Raw genomic sequence first — 25,234 nt, forward strand, 5'->3', positions numbered from 1 at the left:
GGGCAGGGCAGATGTGTAGAATTCCAGGGTAAGTGTGCGGGGAGAGAGAGCGAGAGAGAGAGAGAAAGAGAGAGAGGGCAGGCAGTCAGTCATTTGGAGACGTTGCCTGGACTGTCCAGGACTGTTCTTGGCAGCATTTCAGTGGGCTGTGTTCGTTTTTAATCATTGTACCTAGAAACAAAAGATGCGATCATGGTTGAAACAGCTCTTTGACGTAATGTTTCTATCGGGATCTTGAGATCCCTTCGGATAATCCGAGATTCGGATAATTGATATTCGGATAATTGAGGTTCCTCTGTAGTGGATGTAGGGTGTCATGCGCCAGGCCAGACCCTCTCAGAACATTTCAAGAAGGTAGCCCAGACCCTAATTTTACTAGTTGTTTTGAGCAGGTGTAGAGTGAGTATTCCAGGAGTGATGCAGCTGGTCAAAACCCACGGTGACTCAGTGGTTAGCACTGCTGCCTCACAGCACCAGGGTCGCAGGTTCGATTCCAGCCTCGGGTGACTGCCTGTGTGGAGTTTGCACATTCTCCCCATGTTTGCGTGGGTTTCCTCCAGGTGCTCTGGTTTCCTTCCACAGTCCAAATATGTACAGGTCAGGTGTTGGCCTTGCTAAATTGTCCATAGTGTTAGTTGCATTAGTCAGAGGGAAATGGGTCTGGGTGGGTTACTCTTCGGAGGGTTGGTGTGGACTTGTTGGGCTGAAGGGCCTGTTTCCACACTGTAGAGAATCTAATCTAATCCAATCATAAAACCCCTCGGTTTTAAACAAAACAGAATTTATTTACAGACTACTGAATGAAACACAAACAAACGGGAAAAGAATATGGAATAACTTAACCTATCCAAACACTCAACAGACTATCCCAACTTAATGATGCTGGTCCAAATTCCTGCAGCAATCATTCCCATAAATACCCCTTGGGAAAAAAGGTAAAATCAAATATAGAATCTTCCAGGTGAGAGAAAGATGGCAGAGACATTCAGGATGGAACACCTTCTTCCATGTAGCTGTTTCTTTGACCAGCTGCCTCAAAACTGACTGCTTGCTAAAACCAAAACAAACCAGAGAAAAGCTGAGTAGGAGAACTGACCACACTCCTTTCATTGTACAAGTGTTTGTTTGAAAACTTAAAAGCTTCCTGAAGTAGATAAACTCAGACATTTTAGAATCTGCGTGTTTTTGACCACTAACCTTGTTAAAGGAGCAACATTGTCACAAGGGTAACTCAACAATAGAACAAACTTCATGGCTTTGTGTCTTTCGGCTAGGAGAGTAGGCAAAGAAGTGACAGATGGACTACAATGTGATTAGACACTTTGATAGGAAGAATAGAGGCATAGACTATTTTCTGAATGGGGAAAGATTACACAAATCTGAAGCACAAAAGCATTTAGGAGCCCTAGTTCGGGGTTACCTTAAGGTTAACATGCACATTCAATTGGCAGTAAGGAAGGCAAATGAAATATTTGCATTAATTTTGAGAGGCCTAGAATATAAATGGAAGGATGTACTGCTGAGGCAGTATAAGGCTCTGGTCAGACCACATTTGGAACATTGTGAGCAGTTTTGGGCCTCATCTCTAAGGAAGGATCTGCTGACCTTGAAGGGTGTCCAGAAGAGATTCATAAGAATTATCCCAGGAATGAAGGGCTTGTCATATGAGGTGCAGTTGAGGACTCTGGGTCTATAGGGTAAGGGGGAATCTGATTGAAACTTACAGAACCGAGAGGCCTGGATAGAGTGGACACGGGGAAATGTTTCCACTAGTAGAAAAGACTAGGACCTGAAGGCACAGATTCAAATTGAAGGGATGATCCTTCAAAATTGAGATGAGGAAGAATTTCTTGCCAGAAGGTGATTAATCTGTGAAGCTCATTGTCACAAAGTGCTGTGGAGGCCAAGTCATTGAGTTTCTTTAAGATAGAGATAGATAGGCTATTGATTGGTAAGGGATTCAAAGATTACAGGGAGAAGGCAGAATAGGGTTGAGAAACATCAGAAACAAAAATGTGTTGCTGGAAAAGCGCAGCAGGTCAGGCAGCATCCAAGGAACAGGAGAATCAACGTTTCGGGCATGAGCCCTTCTTCAGGAGTCCTGAAGATTCCTGAAGAAGGGCTCATGCCCGAAACGTCAATTCTCCTGCTCCTTGGATGCTGCCTGACCTGCTGCGCTTTTCCAGCAACACATTTTCAGCTCTGATCTCCACCATCTGCAGTCCTCACTTTCTCCTTGAGAAACATATCAGTCATGATTGAATGATTTGATGGGGTGAATGACCTAATTGCACTCCTGTATCTTATGGGATTGGTCCAAAAGGGCCATGGGAGTGTCGTTGCAGCCTGGTGTCAGAACCTGCAGCAGAGACTGATCTGGGTGTTAAGGGGGCTGTGGGTTCAGGATTTGAGAGGAGTGTTGGAGGTGTGAGAGCAGGGGAGGAGCAGATAGATAAAATGCCAGGTCTGGCAGCAAGTGGAATGAGATTCTACAGTTGGAGGATGTATTAGGTCTGGCAATGCTGGAAAAGGTTTGGGTCGCAGGATAAGGGAGCTATTGGGTCTGGCAGTGGGGAGGTTCCAGCAGCGAGTCTAGGGTAGGTGTAGTCAAGGGCACATTTGATAAGTTATGGTGAATTACGTTTACTGGAAAACTCTAAACTCTCCAGTTTAAATGGATACTTTCAGAGGCTTCGGGCATAGGAGAATTGGCCAGTAGATTATTCAGTTCCTCAGGCAATTCCCTCGGGATCTGCTATGTTGGGGATTCTGCTGGGTCTGTATGCATAAATCCCATCTACACTGCAGGAACCTGGGCTTTCTGGAAATCTGGACCCTTATTTATGGAAAGGCTTTCATGCATTAAAAGCAGTTCAAAGAGAGTGTATGGAGTAATACCTGGAAAGCACGGGCTGTTTTACGAGGAAGGTTTGGACAGGCTATGCTTTTATATGGTGTAGTCTTAAAGAGTAAAACGTGACTTAACTGAAATATTTAGATGCTGTGGGATCTTGAAAATGTGAAGATGTTTCTTCTTATGAGTGAATCTAGAACTAGATTAACCTGTTTAAAAAGGGTTAAACTTTAACTGTTTAAAAATCAGGGATAGCCCACTTAAAACAGAGATGAGGTGCTCATTTATTTCCTCTCAGAGAGTCATGAATCTTTGGGTCGTTCTTGCTGATAAGATGTGAAGTAGAGAACTTTGAATCTTTTTAAGGCAAAGATATATAGTTCCTTGTTAAGCAAGAGGTTGAAATGTTATCAGGGATAGACATGATCTTTTTAAATTGTGTCACAAACTCAAGGGGTCAAATAGTCCACTCATGTTCTTATTTGTAATGTTGCTTATATTAAGTGTTTGAGAATGCCTTGTCTAAACAAAGGAGACTTTACATCTGAAAAGCTATGCAATTGTTGATCATTGCCTTATGTTGGATTCAGGAACACAGACTGAATTAAAGTTGTAATACAGAGATATTATATTCCACTGATAAAATATTAATGGAAAAACTTATCTCAGAGAAACAAGCTATTTACAATGAACATTTAGGACCAACATTCCAAATAGACCAGAGACCATTGAGAATATCTGATCTCTAATCAGCTGGTGGCCGAGTTCAGTTGGTACAGCTCTGACTGCTAATTTCCATCTGACTGCTTTAGCCAGATTGCTTTGTTTCCCAGATACGATGGGATCTTCCTCTTCTTGTGACCTGTTGAAGTGTTGTGTAGATATTTTGCCCAGGTCTTTTCATTCAGTTTACTGCAATTTCAAGTTTTCTAGCTGTTTTCAAAATCTTCAGTCTGCCTATTCATGGCTTTGAATTTTTTATGCTGTAACATATTAGTCACAGATTTCAGCTCCTATTTTGTGCTATATGTGTTCCTCTCTTTTTCTTGGCTTCTGTCTCTATCCCCTCCTCCTTCAGCCCTGTTTTCTGGGATCCAGGCTCAGCCTCTTTTATAGCTCATGGTCTGGGCTCTGGCCTTCACCACAAGTCCCCCATGTGGATTTTATTTTCCCAAGAAGGATATCCATTGAATTGAATAATTCCCCAACTCAGTATCCTCCCAGACCAACAACCTCTCCTGGTGAGAACCTAGTTTTGCCCTGTAGTCAGGCCCGCCCCAAGTTGAAAGTGCCAAGTTCGCTCTTACCTCCTCCACTACAGATGAATGTATTGTCAAACCAAGGATCTTCCTCCCCATCATTTCAGTGTAAACTAATTTGTGAAGTGCAGATTATAGTCTGGTGATTACTGGAAATCTCACACTCCCCTTGTATGTTTAACCCTTCTGTCTCTTACTGACCCATTTATAAATACTGCTTCAATAACATGAACCTCTATTATCTTTCAAAGAGGGCTTACCCATTTTTCACTCTGACTGCTATAAGTCAGTGGAAAAAAATCAAGTGGGAAAGCACTGAGTAGCTGCTTAACGCTTACATTTTCACTGGATGCAATCTACGAATACACTATTTCCTTAGCCAGGAGCTGATCTGCATCAGTTGCAAATGGTTGCTCTGGGCACTCTTAAATCTTTCATCTATTAAACTTGAAACACAAGATACTGTAAAGAATGCAGATCCACCAATGCATGAAAGGACTATTGTCATTAGTCAATGATTAGCAGTACGTATTTCAATCTTGAAAAGTCCATATTGGAAACAAAAACTTGTCTCCTTTCAGCTGTTAACAAATACAGTCTGTGGTTCCAGCACATTCTGAGTGGATGTGGTAGTCAGGGTTCCTTCAGCTGTAATCCTTTGCATCTCCCTAATCCTTCAGTTGTGCTCCTTGTATTGACTCCTTTTTTTGTTCCAATGAGCTATTTTACACACACTTTCCAAAATGCAAAAGGGTCATGGTCTGAACTAAATTTATCTTCCTTTGCAGGTAAACAATGTCAACGTAGTGAAGGTTGGACACAAGCAAGTGGTTTCCATGATCCGACAGGGAGGGAATAACCTGCTGATGAAAGTGGTGACAGTCAGCCGAAAGCCAGAACTGGAGGACGGAATGAGGAAGAAAGGTCAGGAGATAATTTATTATCATTGGAAAATACTGTCAGAATTAACCCTTTCACTGATTGACTGAATGGCAGATGTTCTGTTGATGATACTGGTTGTAGTCAAGACTAATAACTATGTGAAGTTGGATGCACATCCTGATTTAACATAGAGAGCTCTGGATTACACTGCTGTGTAACAGAAGGAAAATCTACGTAGAGTCTAATTCCAAATATCACCTGCATGTCCATGTAGATACAGAGCTTGTTCCTCTTATACAACCCCAGTGCATCAGAGAATCACCTATGTATCTTGTCAGAAGAACTCCCTTCACTTAATCAGTTTGTAAGTGAACCAGTGCCTCTGCTTAAGAAATCAAAAAAACAGTGAAATCCTGGTTTTCTAAAGTTAAGGAATGAATCAAATCCACACTCCCCAACAAGCTAAGAAGCAAATTGAAATACCTTTCTCTCAATCAGGGTGTGACAACATAAATATCCCATCCACTGGGATTATGGAGCAAATTAAGATTCTTTCATCTCAGTAGGTTAGAAGTTAATATCTTGTCAGCCTTCCAACTCATGAATTGATGGTTTTAGCCATGATGGTTAATGATGTATTAAACATGGCCTAGTATGGCTTAGAAGCCCCAGTAGTGCATGGCAGTCTTGGTCACACGGATGCAAATTAAGACAATGGATTCTGAAGGTACAGGATTGACTGACCTGTTTCCTCTGGACTTTCTTCAAACCAAACTTTCATTTTTCCTTTGTCTCTTTCAGTACCCTTGCAATCACTCAGGTTCCGGAGGTCAAGCAGTCAACACTGCCTCCCAGTTGCCTGTATCAATATCCATTACTTTCATATTTTGCTTGCAGGTAGTTTTGTAGCAGAGATATGCATGTTAAGCAGGTTGTGACCAAGTGACCAATTTAGATTCAGAACACCTTTGGGGATACAGCCATCATCCAATAACTTAAGATGCCAATCACTTAAGCACTGAGTGTACGCTGATGGATCTTGGATCTCTGAATTGATGATTTTGTCCTGGCATTGAGGCTGAGGCTCTCTATGGATGTAAGCTGATTTCTGTCATCAGATTTGCTCACTGAAGACCTCTCCTTACAATAAAAATGTTGAAACCCCCTTTCCTCCCATCTCACGACCATCCTCCTCTTTTTTCTTCTTCCATCTCTTTCCTTCCCTTTCTGTCCTTCCCTCTTCTCTCTTTCCTGTCTATTCCCTCTCCCTTCCCACTCTCCTGCTTTCTTTTTATATTCAGAAGTGCTCTTACAAATGCCCTCAAATCATCATAGAATATTCCATCTATTAAATAGCACCCATAAACCCCCTCCCAACTCCAATTAGTTGGAAAATGTTTTCAACTCTCTTTGCTTCATCAGTTAGCAAGTGAATTGGCCACATCCTGTTGCTCCTAATGCCCAACCTTAGTCCAAGGTTAATGAAGCATGTATAAGATTAATTATTAAACTGCCCTTTTGTTTTTCCCTCAACGATATCTGTTAGATCCTCTAAAAGATGGGAGGAATTAAAGCAAAGGAATTATACTGAAACAAGAATGCCCGTTATTCAGTACAATCCAAATCTGAATGGGTATTGAGAAAACTGTATGCACGTGACACAGTGAAAGGGTTAAAATCTCTGCATGTAAACTGCTTCTCACTGAGCGCGTTTTATGAAACTTACACTTGCAGGAGGGACTATCTTAACTGTATGCCCATGTACTCCTGTGATGATCAACAGCTTATTCAGTGAGTGGGTTAGCCATATAAACCAGGAAGGTCCCAGGTTCTGAACTCTGGTAATGTGCTGAGTTAACTGATGCCATAAAGAATAGTGGTAGTTCTCAACTTTCATTTGCACCCCAGACTAGAAGAGAAAAAAAATTGAATCCTGACCAAAGTTTATAATTTGTTATTATGCAAGAGTGAATATCAGGTAAGGATAGATCAGGTTCCACTATGATCTCCGTTGCATTTAAACAGTCTAGCAAATTCAATGCCCTGGTTCTCACAAGAGGAATGATCACATGGTTGAGATCTCAAAGAAAAAGTGTATCACAGACCAGTAGGGAGTTAATACTTACAAACCAGATAAAAGAGATAGAAATTGAATGAAAGAGAGAAGAAACAATGCCATGGAACTGTATGTGAATTGGGTTAACATTTGTCTGAGAGTGCAATTTACCATTAAGCAAATTATCATTTGATATACTCATCAATTTAGCAAAGTGTGTTTAAGTTTAATGAATGTTGATCTAATAAGGCAACATGTAAAGTTGAAATGTGTTCTTGTGGTTCTAAAGATGTAGTTGTGTTATGTATTTAAAAGATAAATGTTTTTGAACATAGTCCAAGTCCACACTTTAAATGAGAGCTTTATTTAAATTAATCAAACCCCATAAAAGTATACTCCATTGATTACTAGCTCCTGTATTTAGACAACCAATTCATAACCAATTAACCCTTAATTAAATATACCCACCAGCTGTTCCCTCATTCTATTAAGTATCATACATCCCTTTAGATCACACTAAATTATATCACATCCAGTTTCTTTTTAAATAAATCTATTAATAGAATAATAATAAAAAGCAAATAACATATACAAAATGACAATATATTATTCCAATTTTCCTCCTTTGCACATGAATGTTCCAAGCGTTCTTTTCCAATTATGTCCAATGGTTTTTAAAGCTTGCTCTTTTCTTTCCAAACAATCAGATAGCTGACTGCTTCTACAAACCCATTTCAATTTGAAAATTTCTCTATTCTCCAATTCCTGTTTTAAAACTGCAAAAATCAATCCCCAGTCTTTTTCTCATTCATACATTTTGTTTAGTGTAAGATAGTGACTTATTATCAATGGAGCACTCATTCATTTTTGCTACTGTATCCATTTTCAGAATTCCTTCTAATACTTTCACCAAGAAAAACATTATATCTATAGTCTCACCAAGTGTGACAGTTTCAGCTGCTAGGGTACTTTTTACTACTCCTAACTTTATTAACTTCCCGTGCTCGAGGTAACATTTGCCTTCCTTTGCTATAAGAAAAATGATAAACCCTCATGTACTTAAAAAGTCGTCACAGAGATTTGCATTAGAAAAATTACTAAAACCAATAAGTTTTCATGTTACTGGTATCTCCCAATTGTGAAAATGTAAAAATACAGTCATCAATTTTTATTTTTTCAATGTTTTCTTTGCCTAACTAATACGATCCACCTTGGGTTGTATTCAACTGTAATACTTCACAACTTCACTTGGTGCCCAGCCAATTCAGCTGTCCGTTGCATTCCTCTATTTCAGTTTTGGAATATTTTTTTACTGAGGCCTACTTTGACTAACAGCAATGGGGGCTAACATTTTGCATATACAATTGCTGATGCAAATCAACACCTGATCCTTTTGCTTTAAGCCCACATATGACAATATTTTTAAATTCGTCGCCACACCCCACAAAGCCATCAAGGTGCCTGGAAGTTACCCAAATGGTGCAAGTAAAATGTGGCAGGATCTGCTTTAAACTGAAGATAGCCTAATTTTAATAAGTTATATGTTACTGAGAAGTGTCAAAATCTTGGGGCATTATTTTGGCCATTTACAGATTTATTTGACTTCCGGAATGTTCCCAATGCATGTGTCCTCCTTTGGACATGCCTATCAAGCTGATCTCCTTGCAGAAATGCAGCTTTAATATCAAATGACCTACGCTCCCAAGCATCTATTACTAATATTTTAAAAATTGCTTCTTCTACTGTCAGTGATACTGTTCTTAAATCTTAGTATCTCGGTTTTTGTGAAAATCTCCTACTGCAAGTCACTTCAGGAGAAGTGACTTTTTCCATGCATTTCCACCGAAGTGATAAAGATGGTAGTCCTTCATTTGGCACATCTGCATACATCTCAAATTCTCTCCAGTTTTGTAGTTCTTGTTTTATTAATTTTGTGGTCATTGGGACTTCCAAATCACATGGGCTCCTGATCCTGGTTCTATTCCAGATTGGTACTATATTTCTTGTTTAGTTAAACCATATCTTCTCTATTGCCTTTGATCTCTTTCTGGACAGCTACTGTTTTACTTCCCTGTCTTATTAATAGGGTTCACTTCAATGGTTCGTGATCTCTTTTGAAGGATATGTTTGAGCTTACATGCATTTTCTCGCCTTCCATCTTTTTACTTCAAGCAACTTGGAAGTGTACGCAAACACATTTTTTTGTCTTTACCAATAATGTTCCCCTGGCCTGTCCATTCTTTAAGCCCATCTCTCTTATAATAAACATATTTCCCTGATTGAAACTGGTTTCTAATGGCCTTACCTTATATCTTAAAGCTCAGCAATTTCTTTATGAGACTGGCTTTCTTCCTGCATGCATTGCATTCAAGTGTCCTGAAAATGTTGAGCCTCTTCTTAAACTGGAGGTTGATGACTTATTACTGATGGAATATTAGAATTCCTACCAAAAACTAACTGATATGGATGATATCATCCAATCATTTGCAAAGACATTCCTACCATGGACACCCCAAGTGAGTGAAAATGATAATTTACAGTTTACTGCATGGTACCTTTCACCTACTCCATTAATAAAATGTCTTTCTGCTGTCATACTTATATTATATATATATATTCACACACCTATCTCTAAATTAATCATTAGCCCATTCTTCCCCATGATCGCTGAGAAATTATCACTGGTCCAAGTCCAGTCCCTAACCATTTTTCCATTACCTTATCCACAATTATTTTCTAATCCACAATTATTTTACCAAGTATTGTTAACTGACAAAATCTGGTTGCCACATCTACAAAACATAAAATGATTTTTTATTCCATATCACTGAATCCATAGTCACAACCTCATTGAAATCTCTTGCTCAGGGGAGACTTCCATAGGTCATGATGTGGCTTTCAGTATTTCTTACAAATCTCACATCTATTACATCTCTTCAATGAGCTTATCACACTTCCCATTACTCCTGCATCCTTTACTAAAACTTTTAAACTTTGAGGATGGATGGAGAAATTGCCGATGTAATTTTAACACAACTGACTTCTTGTTTTCTAACTTTTACCCGCTGATCTCAATAACACTACTTTGTGCAGACACTTCTATGTTTTGTTACAAGAATACAGTAGTGTCCCAATTGTGCAAGTTGTAAATTCACAGATTTTCCAAATTGAAGAATTTTCTCATTTTCCATATCCAGCTTCATCTATGTCTTCTTCATTGATGGCCTACATAATAACATTATTTTTCGGAATATTACATTTGTACAAAAAAAATTCCTTCTGCCTATTTCATATGGAATGGACATGCTTTTGAAAGATTTTAATACGTTATCATTCCCAAATCTGAAACTGGTGGAACTCTCAAATTTATTAACTTTGTCCTGATCCTTAAAATCGAAGTAGCATTTTAGTTTGTCTGCTGCACACACTGAAGATGCGCAACCCCAGTTGAACACTGCATAATTGAAAGATTATGGGCTGGACCTTCTTTTGACGAATACAATGCACTCCATTATATACTTTTCCATGGTATTTGCCTCAGTCTTTCTAAAAACTGATCACTCCTCAGAAGCAGTTAATAAATCATCTTTTTGATAAATTTTATCCATGAAAGTTCACAATTTGTTCAACTTTAATCCGTGTTTTAATCATCAGATTCCAACTCCAAAATCAAAGTCTTACACATCTTATGGTAACAAAAGTGCTCAGGCCATGTCTTGTTTCCTCTTTGGTAAAGAAGTAACCAAAGACCACATTGTAACTTTATTCTTCCTTAGGCATGAGGCTCATTTTTAGAAACAGGGATAGGTAAAAATACCCTGAGGTTGATTTACATTTTGACACAACCTCCTCTTATCAATGTTATACCCAAGAAAATTAATGTTTTTGAACCGAATCCAAATCCACAATTTTAGTAAGAACTTTAATTCAGCTAACTAAACTCCATAAAATTCATATCCCCCGATTACTAATTTCCTCTATCTGTACAACCAAGTCACACCCAATTATCCCTTAATTAACATATTCATCATCTGTTCCCTTCCATCTCTGGCTTCCTTTCAAACAGATTAAATTATAATAGTTTTAGTTTATGAATGAACTTGTTTACAGATTGGTTTTAAAGACTGAATTTGTTTTGATGGGTTATGGTTGAAATTCTGTTCAGATTGAGGACATGAAGGGTCCTTTGTGTAAAGACTTGTTGGAACCATATGTCAAGATACTGTTGATTTTGCAGACTCTGATGATATGAAGTATAATGATTAACAGTAATCAGTCCAGTTTCCAAAAAGTATCAGTTAGAAAGTTCTCATATCCTTTCAATATGGAGTTGCTGATTTGAAAATGGTAGATTTTGGAGACCATACAAAGGGGGTTTTACCCTTTAGATTGTTTTCTATAATTGACAAGCCGAAATGATGAGTCGTCAGGACATTTCCAAAGTTAAAACAAAGAATCAACAAAAAAACTTGTTCAGTAATAGTTGGGCTATAAATATGCACATTGTAGAAGGAAGAGAAGTTAGAGAAGGCAAGATCTTTGAAAACTGGAAATAGTAAGAAAGAACTAGTCAAAGTAGGAAGCATACTGATCATGCTTGTCTTCCAAATTAGGTACGGAGTAAAGGTCCCTTCACTAAATGTTCCCTCTGCCATGTTTCTCTATCCTTACTCCACCTTAAAATCTACATTTCTCTTAAAATCTAAAGTTTATGGTTCACATGAGTTTTCTGCCTACTCACTCTGACTTTGATTCTGTAAATTTTCTGCACTGAAGTCTGGACTTAAAATTCCCAACCTTATATACATTATCACTTGGGTCAGTAGTCCACAAAGCACAAGACAAGAAAATTACACTGACACGTGTTAGAAGTGGACTGAAGACTTATAATTCTGCTCCAGCCCATGTTGCAGCCAGTAAGTCTCACCCAAATCACTAAAAGTACTAACGCAGATTGATAAGATCTTTAAAAACAAAAGTAAACAAAATTATTGGAATTGGATTGAAAAGCAGAGTTTTACTAAAATTACACAGTACTTTCATTGAGTCACGCTTGGAGAAATGTGCATAGTTCTGATCTCCATGTTATAAAAAGAATGTCACAACATTGTGGAACATGTGAAAAAACTTTTAAAAACGACACCAGACTGTGAGGATATACTGGTCAAGAAAGATTAAGCAAGCTGGAGTTCTCTTACATAGAAGTACAGCACAGGAACAAGCCCTTTGGCCCATGTGTCTGTGACAACCACAATGCCATGCTAAAGTAATTCCACATGGTCTATATCTCTCTATTTCCTGTCTGTTCATGTGTCTGTTCCAGAAAAGGTAAGGATCAGTGGTGACCTGTTAAAGATCTTTCAGATTGTGTAAGGGTTTGTTAGGATGAACAGAGGGACATGTTCTAGAGGAGACGAAAACGAGGGGTTGCAAATATGAGATAGCCAATAATAAATTGAGAACTTCTTCCATCAAAGAATATGAACTCACTACCACATGAAAAATGTAACATGAATGTCTTGATGCATTTAAAAAGCTGGATAAACACTCAAAGGTAAAATAAACAGGAGGAAATGCCTGAATGAGCAGGGTGAAGAGTATTGGAAGAGACATATGTAGAGTATAAACACAGGTGTAGATCAGTTAGGTTAAGTGGCCTTTTATTGTACTGTAAATTCTGTATAAATCTGTTTATCCTCTCATGTTCAGTTTTGTCCTATATTCATGTGAAGGAACTGGAGACAAATAGCTGTGCAAACATTTTAGTCATCGACTTAGTATGAGAAGTTAATGCAGGTAAATTTCCCTCAAAGCAGAAAAATAGGCTCAGGGTTGGCAAGATGTTTGAAATATAAGACATAAAAAGTACTGAAGGAATTGGTGTGTTTTTGTAATTCCTTCTTTGGGTGTGTGCATCAATGGGCCAGGATATGGGGGTATATCAGAGCCAATTAACCAGAGCCCCAAGCTGACTGTGCTCAGGTAGGGGCTAGGGGACAGGGGCCCTAGACAAGAGCAGCACAAGGGCCTGTGGTCTCTGCCCCTGAGTCTGTGCAACATATTGCCTGAGCCTCGATAGTGGTGGTGAGATATCTTCCTGAACCGCTTCAGGCTATGTGGTGAAGAAATTCTCATAATTCTCTCATAATAGGGTTTTCCAAGATTTTTATACAGTAACCATGCAGGATTGGTGATATGTCCAAGTCAAAATGGTTTGTGCTTTGTTGATGTTTCCATGCACCTGCTGCCCTTCTCCTTCCAGTTCTGGAGGAGCCACTGATTTTGGAGGTGCTGCTGAAGAGACTTTGGCAAATGAATGCAGTGCACCAGAATGTAGTACAGGTGGCTGTGACAAAGGTCTTGTATAAGCATGAAGGAAACAGAAGAACCTGCTTCAGAGAGTAAAAACCAATCACACTTGTTGACCTGTTAATCTACTGGAATAATTAACTGTAGCACAGTGACTGTTAAAGCATTGAACAAAAATTGAATAGATGCTCGTTCAAACAGAATCCAGGGAGATAAATGGTAACAAATTAGAATGGTGAAAACATGGTGTTATCTGTAGACTTGAATGATGTTTGGGTGGCTGGGGGCTGGTGTTATCTTTGATCAGTTAAATCGAAAGGCTCTTGGTAAGGTTACTTCTATCCCTAGGTCTGATGGTTTGAACTTTAAATTAAATTGTCTAATCAGAGGTAAATATTTCACACTTTATTCCCTTAGCAAGTCAGTTAAATTATGAAATCAGCTCACTAAAGCAGTAATAATAGTTAAAAATGGTGAGAGAGTTGCGATCCAGAAGACCGCGGTTTTAGCGAAATGGAACTTTGTCATTGCTGGTTTACACTGTACAAAAAAAAATGAAGCATGCATTTCTTTGACACCAAGACTGTGTTAACGACAACAGAGGACCATCAAGAGGCCACTGAGCCGTCACTGACAGGAGAGTTAATAAATTTGAGCAAAAAAAGTGCCCCAAACTGCAAACGGCTGTCGCAAACGAGATAATGAACTTTTAAAAAAAAAACAAAAAGGGGTTGCGAGGCTAAGCAGCAACACACTAGGAAACGCAAACCAACTGCACAGGACAGCAGGGCACCTAGCGAAATATCTCCCTTGAATCGAGAAACCGCTAGTTCAACTTTCAACCAGCAAGGCACCGATGAGACCGCCACTACGCCAGAGCCCATCACTGAATCTGGTAAGTCATGTAAATAATGTCTGCTGTCTGTTTTAGTTAGAAATAAATAAATACTAACACCATAGCCCTATCCATTAGTCATCGCTAATATGCATGCTAGAAATGACTCCATAGAGTCTTGTAGATCCTTAGATGTAACGCCCCGAGTACATAATCGTTTGCTGTGCCTGCAGTAAGTTCTTTGTTAAGTGGCACTTTTATGCTGTCCTGATGGCTCAGTGGTTGAGCACACCTTGTGTGGTACTGAGCCATACAGGCCAGGAAGGTCCCAGGTTTGACCCTTGGTCTGTGCTGAGTTAGCTGATCTCAGCCAGGGGCAGCTAGGGGGAGCTGGGGGTGGAGGGCACTATGATTGGCCTTAGCGTCCCTGGTCTAGGGAGGGATTAAAAAAAACAAAAAAAAAATCAGCCATGGTTCCCACTCCTGATCGTCATTCAGTGACTCCTGCTAGGCACCGTGTGTATGTGTGTGCATGTGTGTGTGCGTGTGTGTGTGGAAGTCAAGGTGAGAAGAGATTTGGGTATGACTGTAATATTTCTTTTGGTCAGCTTGCCTACTAACTCTTATAGCCTAGACTTGTGTGTGGAAGATAGTTTGGTGGGCAGGTGGCCAATGGAATGGCAGTACCCATTGGACCGCTGCCTAGCTGGAGTCACTGCTTTCAGGAAAGGAGTGGAGAGGGAAAGAGAATTGGAGAAGCGTCAGTGGTACTCTGTCGTCTGCAACAGTCTGACTTTAAAAACAAGATCTCACAGTGCTACATAACCCCAAACCCAACATTAAAAGCAACCTCTTATGTCTTCACAGATGAGTCTCTCACATCAACCAGCACTGAGTCACTCGAAGGACTCACCAACATTTTCAAAGATGACGACGCTTCTGAGGAGAACGATGATAAATCTGACCATGAGGAAATTGCCACAATGCCACAAGACCCTGAATCTGAACTCCACACCTCAGACTGTACTGTGGAATGGCAGGAGGACCTGACTCCTGTGGCTGGAGCTTCCAAGGGACCTCTCCTGGATTGTACAATGCAAGCCAGAGGGTCCACCATGGAAGATCAAGGGACACGTCAGCCACAGTTGAGAGATGCTGTCCCCGAAACACCTCCAGCGCACACCCAACAGATGCTGGAACAGACCATTCACCTCCTTCATGAGGCAGTGCAGAACTTCCATGTCACTGTGCAGACTGGATACACCCAGATGCACAGTGACATGACAAGATCGCATACTATAATGCAGTTTGGTTGGGCACAATTCACAGAGCAAGTTGGCTGTCTGGTCAGCCTGCTCAGGACCCTGGTGCGAGATCACCAGGCTGCTACCCCTCAGCTCCGTGATGTTGCTGTTCAAAGCTCTCTCAAGTCCCCTGAAGCCCAGTCGACTGGGGTGGTGCTGCCAGCGGCATCCTCTCCTGTGACTGAAGTACTGCCAAATGCACAGTGCAACCCAGTGGGAGACCACTTGAATGATGGATCTTCCCAAAGCTCAGTCACCTGCCCTGTAAATAGAACACATGTACATAGTTTTAATATATAATCATGTAAATAATTCAACTGCATTGACACAATTTGGGTTCCACCGTTGTTACGTTTGCACATCTTTTACATCAGTCAACCAGACTACCTCAACACGACCAATTGAAAAGAAGTGCTCTGTAACTTTGTTTTAATTTGTACGTTCATCTACACAGCTACTTATTGGAGGCATCTATGCTGTTTTGTTGGAACAGTCAACAAATGTTAGTCATTATTTGTACTGTTCATCAAACCATTTGACTAAACAGTTTCTATTTCATCACTTCTTTGTCTGGTGTCTTCTTTCCTGTTCCATACCTGTACATAAGATAATACTGACTCTGCTTCCCCCAAAGGTGTATCATAACTAGTTTCCGAAGCCTGGTAGCAAACTGGTGAATCTACCTTGTCCAGTCTCTATCACTTTAAATTTTAAAAAAGTACTGTAGATGCTGCAGATCTAAAATACAGGCAGAAAGTACTGGATAAGCTCAGCCAGCCTGGCAGCATCAATGAAGAGAGTTAATATTTCAATTCTGATATGACTCTTCTGCTTCCAAAAAAATTGCATTCCATTCAAAATATTAATTTTGGTTCTCTTTCCAAAGCTGCTGCCAGACCTGCTGAATTTTTTCTGCACTCTCTGTTTTACTTTCTATCACTTTAAACTTGCTTTGTAAAGTATGGTTCTTAAAACTGCAGAGAACAGTTACAGTTGCCTAACTATCATTTTGTAAGACATTATCTTTATTCCTAAACTCCGTACTCAGTTTAAGAGCTCTTCCATCTATAGCAGACAACATTTTTCTAGTACTGCACCAGTCTTTCAACATTTATATCTTAAGTTGGATCTGAACCCACAAATTTACCCTTACACTTTTTCCCAAGGTGAACACCTCACTATTTCTAGGTTATCCTTGTATATCCCTTGATATTTTATCTTGTGGGTCTGAGACCTACTGTCATCAATATCTTTATAGTCAGATCTTCAATTCAAAGCAAGTTGAATTTGTTGTGGAATGAGAATAAATAAGAATAGCGTTACAATTATTATTTTGTAACCATTTGTATCACCAATATTCCACAGCCAGTAATCAGGTAATTGAATGGTCAATCTGCTTTTGAGGTGCTAATTGAGAGATAAATGTTGGCCAGGATACCTGAAGAATACACCGCTATTTTTCAACTAGTGTCACAAGATTTGAATTGTGGACCAAAACAGCACATAACATACAACGACATCATTTGGTTCATTGTGATTATTCAGGCTCTGTGCAATCAGTCGAAAGCATATTCACCATGTTCTCGGCATAGCTCTTTATCTTCCTCTGCTCCTAATGTTTATCCATTTTCACCTTAAAATATGCATTTGTCTCTGCCTCGCCCTTGCCCTTTTAACTGTAACAAGCATAAAGGCATTTTACTTTGCATTACATCTCTCTAAGTGCCATATTTAAATTGATAACCTCTTATTAGTGAGTCCATAGCCAAAGGAAATATGCCCTGTTCACATTATTAAAACTCTTAATTATATTAAAATCGCTTCATGATTTTACAGATCTTCCATTCATTTTCAAAATTTACAGAAGTTCAAAGTGCTGTGAATTGTGATATGGTTCATGATGAACTTTAAGAGGTCAGATAGGTCAACAGAATGCTGGCTACGTAATAGAAGAAATATTATTTAGAAAAATAAGAAGGGATTAATTTTAGTAGAAAGGACAAATAGGCAACATAAACTAAAGACCACAATTCTGCTGGGGGTATACAAAACTTGGAGGTATATCCATACAAATCACTGAAGATGGCAGGACACATTAAGAGTGTGATTGATAAGCCATACAGGACCTTGGGTTTTCAAAATCATGAGCCGTCTGAACAGAGTCAATAGGGAGAAACTGTTCCCTTTGGCAGAAAGATCAAGAACCTGAGAATGCTGGTTTAGGGTGATTGGCAAAAGAAGCAATGGCAACAAAGATGGAAACCCTGCAGGGCGAAAGGGAAAAGGCACAGAGAATGGAACAAGGTGAATTGCAGACAGCCAGCATGGATATGACTGGTGAACTGGCTTCCTTCTGAGCTGTAACCACTCTGCGATTCTATAAAGCTCAGCTTGGCCTCTCTGTTACACTAGAAATTATCTCAGTTCCTCAAATTTGTCCTCATAAATATATTTTTCTCATCTTTGGTAGCATCCTGGTGAATCCATGCTGCATGCTCTCTATGGTTTTAATATTCTTTGGATTAAATGGTGCTCAGAATGAAGTACAACACTTTGACTGCAGTGTAGACATTGCTTTGTAAAATTACACCCTTACACTTAAACTCTATGCTCAGCCTAACATATCATCAAACTCTCCATGTTCTGTCAGCTCTGCAGTGGAATTTCAACTTAGATATCTTGTTCAAATCCTAGAGAGTGGCTCAAATCCACCAATTTGCCCTTACATTTTCTCTCCAATTTAATTTTCTATAGAAGATAACATCTCCAACCAAAAGACCAAGTAGACAACCTATTACATACAACCCACGATTGTTGCCTCCTTTGCCAACCTTGTCATTCACATTTCCTTCTTATTATTCTTGTACTTCCTATAAATATTATAGCCTTGTAAGTTTATTTCCACTCCTGTCCAGTTTGTAGGCACATTTTTCATTGAAGCAATTATTATCTTTGTGTGAAGTAATTGCCTCTTAATATTCCATACTCTAACCTTTGGATGTTGGAACTTTTAGTTATTTTAACACTACTCCCTTTTGCCTTTTTCATTCTTGCATAGGTATGGGCATTATTTATTGCCCTTGAGAAGTTGCCTTTTTCAACAAGTGTAGTCAATATGATAAAGGTAATCCATCATACAGGTAGGAGGGAATTCCAAGATTTACACCTAGCAACAATGAAGGAATGGCAATATGGTTCCAAGTCAGAATGGTATAAGGCTTAGAGGGGAGCATCCAGATGATGGTATTTCCGTGCACCTGCTGCCCTTGTTCTTCTATGTGATAGACTTTGAGGTAGGCTTTGACTGTCAAAGTAGCTTTGATGCGTGGTTTCAGTGCATCTTATAGATGGTACATACTGCTACAATTGCACATTAATGGTGAAGCAAGTGGATGTTTAAGGTGATAGATGAGGCACCAATTAATCATAAATTGCTGGACAACCTCAGCGGGTCTGGCAGCATCTGTGGAGAGAAAATAGAGTCGATGCTTAGTGTCTCTTCCCCAGAACTGATTATAGCTAGGAGGGAGGGAAGAGGAAGGGAGTGATTAAGGGCAGAGACAGAGAACAACAGTTGGGCAGACAAAAGAACGGATCATGGTCAGCTGGGGAGAAAGAAAAACTGCTCTTGGGCTCCATCAGTGGATGAAAGTGAGTTTGCTGTGATCAAAGCAGCCCATGTGATAACAAGGTCTGGGCTGTGGGAATGGATAAAGGATATGGAAGACGGTGCTCAGGCTGTAAAATTATTGAACTCATGAGTCCTTAAGGCTGAAAGGTTCCCAAGCTGTCCACTCCTTCCAGGCAAGCTAAGAAGGACATTGGGTGGAAACACCTCAAAGGTATTAATCTCTGATTACTTCTGGTGTCACAGAGTACAGGGATAGGAAAACAAAATAGATGAATGGATGAGTATGTGTCTGGAGAAATGGTGTAGCAGGACAACTTCAATTCCAAGACACTGCAGTCAAATCTGTGGAGGTGGGACCTGTATATACACTAGACAGGATGCAATGGGATGGACACTGTCCCCATTGGATGATTTACTACTGTTATTGGGGAAGATTTCAACTAACTTGGCAGGAAGATGGTAACCAGGATGTGTAAGAAAAGAAAAATAAAGTAAATATGAACTGAGTGACAGATAGTTAAAAAGTACAATTTATGCTGGCAGGTGGGACTAGATTGGGTTGAGATATCTGGTCGGCATAGACAGGTTGAACTGAAGGGTTTGTTTCCATGCTGTACATCTCTATGACTCTAAGTTGGGATCAGATTAAAAATGAACATAGTAAGGTCATTATTAACTATACAACATATGTGTGTAAATGCATAAAGCCTCCTAAATATAGTGTAGATAGCAATGTGGAAATAGAATGGTATAGAAATAACAGAGATCTTTTTCAAAATAAATTGCAAGGCTGGGCAGTAAATATTCCTGGATATAAGGGTATTCAGGAGAAAATAGGGAAGGGAAAGAAGGTGTTGAGATGACTGAAGTTAATGAGGGATAACAGTGGTAGAACAGGCCACCAACTAGTAGAAAAGAATTAGAGGAGGATACATTCTAGAAAACTACAGAGAAGGGTTAGGGTTCGTGGAGCAGTGAAATTAGGGAACTTCAATTACCCTTAGTATAGACTGGAATCATAAAATCATAGAATGCTTACAGCACTTAAAGCAAGTCATTTGGCCTGTCATGTCTATGCTGGCGCTCTGCAAGACCAACAGAGCTAGTCCCATTCTCCTGCCTTTTTCCTTTAGCTCTGCATACTTATTTTATGTAAAGCATAGCATATGGGGGAAGAATTTCAGCAGAATTCTCTTAATTGATATATTTCTGACCAAAAGAATAAGTTGACATTGCTGTATCTGGTTCTGGGGAATTAGGTGGATCAAGTGTCAGTAGTGTTATGGACCAGACTAGACCCACTCCAAATATTTAAGAAGGTAGCCTAGTCCCAACCTTTTCTTATTTTGAAGGTAGGTGTGAAATACCACATTCCAGATGCAATGTGACTGATTAAACCAATCAACATTAATCAAAACACAATTTATTTAAACACTACAGTTAAAATACAAACAAAAGAAAAAGGAATTTAGAATAACTTAACTATTGAAAAACTTAACCAAATAATAGATACAGTGCCAATTACTAATTAACTGATCCAATATAGTAATAACCCATAAACCCACCCTTTGGCAAAAAGGCAAATTCAGACACAGATTCTCACATGCAGTTCTCCAATCCAAGAGAGAAAAGAATATTAAGAGAATAGCAGTTGGGAGACATTCACTGAAGTTCCAACTTTTTTTTGAGTCCCCAAAGGCTTCCGCTTAAAAATGAAATCTAAAAGCTAAGAAAAAACTAGAAAGCTTGGTCTTTGCCACACTCAGGCTGCTTCCATTATTCCAACTTTTTAAAATGCCCCAAGGCCTCACAAATTGTTTACTTTATTAGAGACAGCTTGTTGCCTCTGCCTTACAAGCTCTCTTCAAAAACAGGACAAAAGAACCTCTGTCACAGTTATAAATAATTTAGGGAACAGTGATCATAGTTTCATAAGGTTTAGGGTGGCATTGATAAAATAAAAATAAGGATCAACCCTGAGTAAAATTCAATAATGGGGGGATGACTAGTTTCTGTGGGGTAAGAAAATAGGAACAGGATTAGCCCATTCAACCCTTCGAGCCTGCTTTGCATTCAATATGATCATGGCTGATCATCCCCCTCAGGAGAAAGTGAGGACTGCAGATGCTGGAGATCAGAATTGAGAGTGTGGTGCTGGAAAAGCACAGCAGGTCAGGCAGCATCCGAGGAGCAGGAGTGTCAGCGTTTTGGGGGTAAGCCCTTTATCAGGAATGACCCTCATTCGTGATGAAGGTTCTTGCCTGAAACATCGATTCTGCTGCTCCTCGGATGCTGCCTGACCTGCTGTGCTTTTCCAGCACCACACTCTCAATTCTGTTCATCCTCCTCAGTACCCTGTTCCTGTTTTCACCTCACAGCCTTGATCCCTTTAGCCCTAAAAACTATATTGAGCTTATTAAAATGTGAGAAAGAATCTTTCCCAGGTAAATTGGATTAAAAGTTTGGCAGACAAAACTGGAATGGAACGTTAGTCTGCCGTCAAAGAGACGATAATCTGGATTCAGCCAAAATACATTCCCATACAGCAAAATGGCAGGGCAACCAAAGCCAGAGTTTTCTAAATGACGGAAAAAGGTAAAGAGTAAGATGAAGCAGTAGATGGGTATGAATGACAAATGTCAAGTTGATAATACAGATGAGAAACAAACTGAATGTTAGAACATCTAATGGGAAATGAAGTAAGAGGTGGAAAAGAGAAAGTATAGAGGCTGGCTGCACAAAAGAGAATCCAAAGTCTTCTATAAACAAATATTGCAAAAAAACTCGTTAAAGGAAGGGATGTGTAATTAGGGGTAAAAAGGGGATCTACAAATGGAGGGAAAGGGCATATCTGAAGTACCGAATGAGTATTTTACTTCCTTGGTAAAGATAAATGCAATGACGATGCTATCTAAGTTATACTGAAAGAGTAAGTAGCCGAGATACTGCATGTGCAAATGTTGATAAAGGTGAGGCATTAGAAGGACTGGTTATGCTTTAAAGGTAAGTCTCCAGGTCTGAATGGGATGTGTCGTTGATACTGAGGGAAGACAGAAAATGTCAACATGTAGCCAATAATATTCCAAACATTCTGACATAAGAGGATGGGGCAAGAGGATTGGAGAACTAAAAGTGTTGCATCCTTATTCAAAAATGTCTGTAAGGATGAATACAGCAATCACAGACTGGTGGTGGAACAAAAATAATAGTCACTTTAACAAATAAACCATCACAGATTTGTTAACGACAAACGCTTAACTAACTTGATTGAGTTTTTGATGCGGTAACAAGGAATTGATAAGGGTAATGTGGTGCTGCAGTATGCATGGACTTCAATAAAATGTTTGATAATTAGATTAGATTCTCTAATGTGTGGAAACAGGCCCTTCGGCCCAACAAGTCCACACAGCCCCTCCGAAGAGAAACCCACCCAAACCCATTCCCCTACCCTGTATTTACCCCTGACTAACACTGTGGGCAAAGCATGGCCAATTCACCTGACCTGCACATCTTTGGATTGTGGGAGGAAACCGGAGCACCCGGAGGAAACCATAATGTGCCACATAATAGACTTGCCAGCAAAATTGAAGTACATAGAATAAAATAAACAGTGGTAGCATGGATACAAAGTTGATGACTGACAGGAAACAGAGGTTTGTGCGGAGCTGTCATTTCACAGAGTGGAGGAAGGAATATGATGAAGATCTTCAGGGGTCGGTAGTAGCATTGCAACTTCTCTTGATATGTGCTGAAAACCTAGACATGAGTACACAGGAAAATCTTCATAATTTATGATGATGCGAAGCTTTGAAGAATTATGAACTGTGATGGGATAAATTTAAAGAGAACATAGATAAACATGTGGAATGGATAGACTAGTGGAAAGTTAAATTTAATGTAGAGAAAAGTAAAGAGATACATTTTGATAGAAAGATCATAAAAAGTCACTTTAGGAAGGTTGCAAAGACTATAGAGATAATGTAAAAAGGCTTTACAAGAATGGTTCCATGCATTAGGGACTTCATTTGCATGGATAATTTGGAGAATTTGGGATTCTCCTCAGAAAAGATAATTGAGGAAATTTAATGGAGGTGTTCAAACTGAGGGTTTTGGACAGAGTAGATAAAATGTAATTGTTCCCATTAATGGAAGGGTCAAAACCCTGAGGAAATTGATTCCTGATTTAAGGAAATTGGTAAAAGAACTAACAATGACATGGGGAAAATCTTCAGACGGTGAATGTTTAGAATCTGGAATATATTGCCTGAAAGTCTGATCGAGACAGATACATTCATGACTTTCAAAAGGGAACTGTTGAGAAATAAAATTACAGGTGGCAAGGACTGGGCAGAAGAGTTGGACTGACTTGCTTTTGCACAGAACCAGCATGGGTATGATAGGTTAAAGATTTTTCTTATGCTGAAACTAAATTCTATAATTCTGTGATAAAACAAAAAAATTGTGATTTATGTCACACAGAAAATCTCACATACAGATTCAAATTTCTATGTCACACTTAGAACAGAAGTAGGAACAAACAAAAATAGCCATTCAGATCCTATAAATGTTCTAGAAACATAAAATATTGGAATCAAGGGGCATATTTTTGCTCTATTTCACCTTTGGCCATCAGAACAGGATGTCCATTCATTGCTTACCTCACCTCTGAGTCTGGCTCAATCTCCCTCTTAAGCTTCATTTAAGATGCAAGGTTGGGTCCAAAAGGGAGTCTACCGCTATCTAGAAAGAAAGTTATGGCAGTGTTGCAACCTCAGATGAATTGTAACTCAACTCAAAGGAGGTTCCATTTCCTAACTGTCACACTTCAGTTGTCATATTGCAGATTTCTGAATTGAACTAACAAAGCAATGGCAGGTATTTGGAAAGGATAGCCTCCTAACAATTGAAAATATACTCAGAGGAACAAGAGTGTCCATCATTTCTAACGGACCCTAATGCTCACACACCAAAACACACGATAAGCCTATGACATGAATTTTCAACTCTGAAATTATCCAGTGCTTACTTATCAACAGTAACATTACGGACATGACTCACTGAGGTACTGCACTGGAAATCAGGCCCCATTACTCACAGATGTATCAAAAAGGTGAAAATTTTACCTGTCTAATTCAGATCAAAAAGAATATGCAGACCAGTTTTTATTTTCATTAATAAGATGAAGACTATTTATTGCAATGAAACTTATAACTAATGACAAGAAAGAAACAGAATTGATAGCTTATCACACTATAACTTAAACTCTACCTCTTTTTAAAATTCCCATACACATAAAAACAGACATGTAAATAAACAAGCCAAGGCAAAAATATGGGTGGAGAAGGGCAAAGAAACTGTCAGAGAGTAGGATTTTATCGGCATCTGAGCAATATGGGCTATGGCATGATTTGTAGCAGAATCAGACAAAAAGTCCACCGACATATCTCGACATTGGGAACATCTTACTCCATGTTTTTACTGAGTGTCAAGGCCAGTTTGTCACTAGGCATAGCCAGTTGCCAATCAAGTGGGACAGGGGTGCTGTCCATGTTAAACACCTTTTTAATGCCACAACTCACCTTATTAATAGAGTCATACAGCATGGAAACAGACCCTTCAGTCCAACGCGTTCATCCCAACCAAGATTTTTCAAGTTCTCTTCTTACAAAACAAGCCAGACGTCGAGAACTCTCAACATGGAAGTAAGAGTAGGTACCGAGCAAATACAACTCATTGTTTGCTCCAAATGATCTCCATGTTGGACACCAGGTAACAACATCTCAGGGCATTCTTCATAGGTACCATTCACATACTCCCCACAAACATAGACATTGGCATTCAACATATGTTAGCCTCAAAGAACCCTCATGGCACATTTCTGTTCTGCTAACAGGATGCTTCTGCACTTCAATGCTGTGCCTTCATCTGCATCAACAAATATTATAGCTGCTGGGGTGAGGGGTGAGAAGCCAAAGAAGAGGCAGCACACCACCTGTCTTGGCTCTCTCTGGCCTATTCGGGTCTCCTTTATTCCTGGAAAGAGAGAGACAGACAGACAGGTATTAAGTGACATAAAAGTGGAAGCACAACTGCTACTTTTGGTG

The 25,234-nt window shown here is 39.4% G+C and overlaps 1 protein-coding gene across 2 annotated transcripts in view; it reads left to right on the forward strand.

The window, feature by feature from the left end:
* The window catches only part of shank3a (SH3 and multiple ankyrin repeat domains 3a), a 1,030,755-nt gene that overhangs the window by 859,715 nt on the left and 145,806 nt on the right, over positions 1-25,234 (forward strand). For both annotated transcript variants that reach the window (XM_043713933.1, XM_043713934.1), the window contains exon 18: positions 4,902-5,037. In XM_043713933.1, the coding sequence (XP_043569868.1) occupies positions 4,902-5,037 (136 nt within the window). The remainder of the gene's footprint in view (positions 1-4,901; positions 5,038-25,234) is intronic.

Source organism: Chiloscyllium plagiosum, chromosome 23 (assembly GCF_004010195.1).
Source record: "Chiloscyllium plagiosum isolate BGI_BamShark_2017 chromosome 23, ASM401019v2, whole genome shotgun sequence".
NCBI classification, from domain to species: Eukaryota; Metazoa; Chordata; class Chondrichthyes; order Orectolobiformes; family Hemiscylliidae; genus Chiloscyllium; species Chiloscyllium plagiosum.